The sequence below is a fragment of the Sinocyclocheilus anshuiensis genome, unplaced genomic scaffold, assembly GCF_001515605.1.
Source record: "Sinocyclocheilus anshuiensis isolate Anshui unplaced genomic scaffold, SAMN03320099.WGS_v1.1 scaffold222, whole genome shotgun sequence".
NCBI classification, from domain to species: Eukaryota; Metazoa; Chordata; class Actinopteri; order Cypriniformes; family Cyprinidae; genus Sinocyclocheilus; species Sinocyclocheilus anshuiensis.
Window position 1 is genome coordinate 3,810,773 of NW_015542408.1, and position 4,569 is coordinate 3,815,341.

Below are 4,569 nucleotides of genomic sequence, written 5' to 3' on the forward strand. Positions count from 1 at the left end.
GTTTAGTGTTGTGTATAAATTCACGCCAACCAATCTCTCTCTCTCTCTCTCTCTCTCTCTCTCTCTCTCTCTCTCTGTGTGAATTCGCGTCCAACTCCTTCAGAGTTGCTTCGCCCAAGACCACAATCCCTCCCTTCCCAACACTCGCTACAGCGCTAGTAACCAGCACTGCATTAAAAAATAAACTCCCAAACCTTCCTTGAGAATTTCAGCCCCGGTGTTATTCGGTTCAACTCTCAAGTGGAGCCACATAACGAATCACAGAGTGCAATTTAGCCCTTCAGAATGCCGGTCGGAAACAGGTGATAAAGGAAGCACTCATGCACTGGCTATGAAGTCCCCCCCACCCCCTCAAAATTAATTCCATCTTCAAGATTCCTATCTCTGCGATATGCTCGGAATGGCACACAAATACGCTCCCGCCAGAAAGATTACTGCAGACTGACTTAGCATAAACATCTCCTGCTGTTATGACTGGCAGGGGGTGGAATATAATTCTAATGTCGTGGCCTATTTAGACGTAGGTGCATTAGTGTAATCTGCGTGTTCCGATAGAGAATTATAAAATAATCGAGCTCGATGAGAGTTTTGTCAAGCTTGCTAATGATAACCATTCACAGTCCGGTCAGGCACACAATCTTGTGGAGTTGCTACAGTATATGAATCGGGCCGTGTTTACATTGTAAAATGTCACTGGCTCTACGGCTGATATTTTGTACACACACTGCAGGTGAATTATTGCATATCATTTAACATTAGTTCAACAAGCTGTACGGCGCACACAGTGCGGCGTGAATCAGTGCTGCCTAATTTAATACTCCTGAAAGCTAAGGAGAAAAAAATACCTAAAATGCCTATTGTTCGCATGAGTTTATGTAAAAAGGACCAGTGATATTCTAAACATAATCTTGTCATCTAAACACAAAAAATGGATGAATTTGCAATAAAAAGTTTTGATGATAAAGATAACAACACATACCTGACTAGTGTAAATAAGATACAGGCTTGTTGCAATTTCAGATCATTAGTAATTCATTACTTCAGATTAATTCAGCGCAACACCTGTCATCTGAAGACTATGCAATACTCAAGCAAAATAGCAATACAACAAAGTCATATTAAAATTTCAGATCAACAAAACATGAAAGAAATATGCACATTAAATCCATCTACATTTTCTAATAAATACATTTCACAGTCCTCAAACAGCCACTTGATGCTTTATAGTCTTATCACAATTTCAGATCTAGAGATCAAATAATTTCATAATTGCAAGATTTAGTGCACCACCACCTGTCATCTAAGTGTAAAAAGGCTGATGAACAAGTAATATTCACACAAAATGACAGCAATTTCATAACTAGATGAATTTAGTGTCATGTTTTCTTCATCCTCAAGCATTTCTCAAACATCTGCTTTATATACACATTAAAATAGTCTTGTATCACAATTTCAGATCTATTGATCTGACAAATTAATTTAGTCCACCACCTGTCATCAAGCGTAAAAGGCACCAGGAAATATAGCCTACTCAATAAGCAGCACAACAACAAAAAAATCTATTTTTTAGCATGCAACCCTACTATATAAAATATCTACAAATATAAACTAGTGATTGCAATCATGCACCTGTAATGTATGTAGCCTATGTGTTAAACACTAATCCAAGTGAAAAGCATTTCAGCTACTCAGCAACATCCTATAACATACACCTGACTACTGTATATAACTAGTCTTGTGATCAACTGCTGTCATTTCCAAAGTGCAGATTTATTTACTGCTCAAATTACAATCCCATTAAGAGTTTCTGATCCAACAGAGGACTCAAATCCACATCAACCTATGCTGAAACTTCGTCACACGGCATCCTGTCGCCCATTATTTCACAGCAGTAAACAAGTGTGCGAAAACAAACGGCGAGCGAATACAACGCTGCAACATGGTCGCGTTCGAACGTTCACAAATTTCCCGCGAAACCTGCCAGCAGCTCGACACACGCTGAACACATTCAACGGTCATGTCCTCTGTCCACCAAAACACACACACACACACACACACACACACACACACACACACACACACACACACAAATACTCACACTTATACTCACACTCATACACACACACACACACAAATACTCACACTTATGCTCACGCTCATACACAAATACTCACACTTATACACATACACACACATACACACCTATACTCACACACACACACACATACACACACAAATACTCACACACTCTTACTCACACACTCACACAAATACTCACACACACACACACACACACACACACACACACACACTCTCTCAGGCACACGCACAGCAAAAACACACACACTCGCGGCTTCTGTCAGCGTGTATACCTGTTACCCAACCCCTCACACACACTCCTGCGGAAAGGGCAAAGTTTCACGTCTCAGTCCAAAATGCCCGTCAGCGCACGCGTTTCCACAGACACACAACAAACCTAGCGTTTACCGTTCTCTTCTGGAAGGGTCTTGCTGAATGCTGGGCTTGGTGGGCGCCATCTTCCTGCAATTATTAATTACACTTTTTTTCCTCCGGATTTCACGCGGCGAGCAGCTGACAGCGGAACCGGGGGCATTGAAGCACCGCCATCGGTGATACCGGAGCGCCCGTGTCTCCGTGCGTTAAGACGCGTTCAGACGGAGCGAGACCAGCCGACGCTGAGATCCAAAGGCATGCCAATAAAGTGAGAGGAAACCCGGGGACGCTCGTGCGATCCGGCGGCTGTCCTCGCGGGGGAAGCGAAGGCAGGAATCAGTGCACGAGAGGGGCTTTTACATCACGATGTGCCCCTCGAACACAGCCGCTTCTTCCCAGTATGTTTGTCCGCATTTTTCAGCCTTTTTCCTGCCTCTCTCTCCCTCTCATCTCCCTCTCCTGCCGGCGCAACAACGCCACTCAGTTGTAGTTGGAAATAGTTTTGAGTTTATGGGGAATATATACAGGTTGTTTGTGATGCATCAACGAAAGGATTGGAGAAATCGCTTCATGACACCTTTTGAACGTTTGCACGCTGATGTTTGCTTTCGTATTTTCTGTAACGTGTCGAATGATATGATTGACAGCTGTCAAAATCAACTCACATGCCAAATTTATGTTTTTTAAATCTAAGACTAAATTATTTTGAACCAAGCACTACGAGTGAATTAATTAAAGATATAAAAGAAATAGGCTATCTCTTATGCAATGTCCATGTGTTAGATTTAAAGATAAATGCATCAGAAAAACGTGCACAGTTCAAGTTTTTTTTTTTTTTTGCACTAATGCACATTCAATACATTATTTATATTTTTCTAAACGAATCCGTCTTGACATAAATAAAGGCCTGTTTTGTGATGTGCATTAGAACCTGTGACCTGTCAAGGTCATGGGCTGACAGCCACCCCATTTAATGTCCTGTTCATTGTGTTGTGCTCTAAACAGACTGTTTAATTGAACGTGACAGTATATGTAAGCATGTGTGCACTTGATTCTGCTGATATACTAACATCAGAACATTCACATCCATTAACGCCAGTCTACGCCTAGTAGATGATGAAAATTACTGTGTGAATTTATGTGAAAAAATAGTCTGTTTAGCAATTTTACAGACTTTACAAAGACTTAATGTCTATTTGTATGAATCTAAATCACACCATGTGATTTAGTGGCGTTTTCGTGGCTTTGGAGATTGATTTTTTTTTTAATATCTTGTTTAATCTATTAACAACTATTGTTCTAGGATGAAAATAAGAATTATGCATTGATTTTTGCATGCAGTTGTCATTTTAAATGAATAATTTCAGATAATTTGTTCTGAAGAGAGTTTTTCTGTGCATTGAAATAGTTGGCAATGCCAGTTTTGAAATGATCACAGTTGCTTTGAATATTTAAGATGCTTATTTGTATGAAAATTTGAATGCAAAACATTTATATTGGCTATAAATCATAATATGACTTTTCTTTACATGTGTGTGTATGTGTTGTGGAATTTGACACATAGTAAAACTTTACAGCTTCAATAAACGGCTTGCTTTATATCGTGTGGTGCTTTGTGTCTAATAAATGAAGCAACCCCCGGATCTCAGTGAAACTGAGATGTTAGGAATCTAAGTTTACACTTTCAGCAACCTCCAGGGAAATCCAATATTACTTTATATATAAACCTGTTAACGGTGAATGTGAATGGACGCAACAAATATGACATGAATAGTATGGATGTCACCTAAACGAGAAAAAACAAACATGTTTTGCGTTTAGTCAGCGTACCTTTGTTGGTAAGACGTCAAGCCTTGGACGTTTTGCGGGTTCCCGTTAGCTACCGGGACTCTGGACGCAGCCGGCATCCCTCCACCGGCTCCCGCACCTGCAGCCGCCGCCGCCGTCACCTGAACACTGAAATCCGGGAAGATCCTGATCATCCCCGAGCGCGCACCGCGATGCTGCACCAACCGAGCGTGTGTGGATCAACCTTCCCTCCGGTCCGACAAATCACAGCAGCACAATCCCATTAGTGATGGAAACAAGCTCATCGGCCATTCTACGTCTTGTTTT

General features: G+C 41.1%; 1 protein-coding gene across 1 annotated transcript in view; it reads right to left on the minus strand.

Moving 5' to 3' along the window:
- Positions 1–4,569, minus strand: part of LOC107693079 (neuronal PAS domain-containing protein 3-like) — a 185,108-nt gene extending 180,539 nt beyond the window's left edge. Inside the window, exon 1 of the mRNA XM_016492323.1 lies at positions 4,285–4,569. Coding sequence (XP_016347809.1) covers positions 4,285–4,436 — 152 coding nt within the window. The 5' untranslated portion in view covers positions 4,437–4,569. The remainder of the gene's footprint in view (positions 1–4,284) is intronic.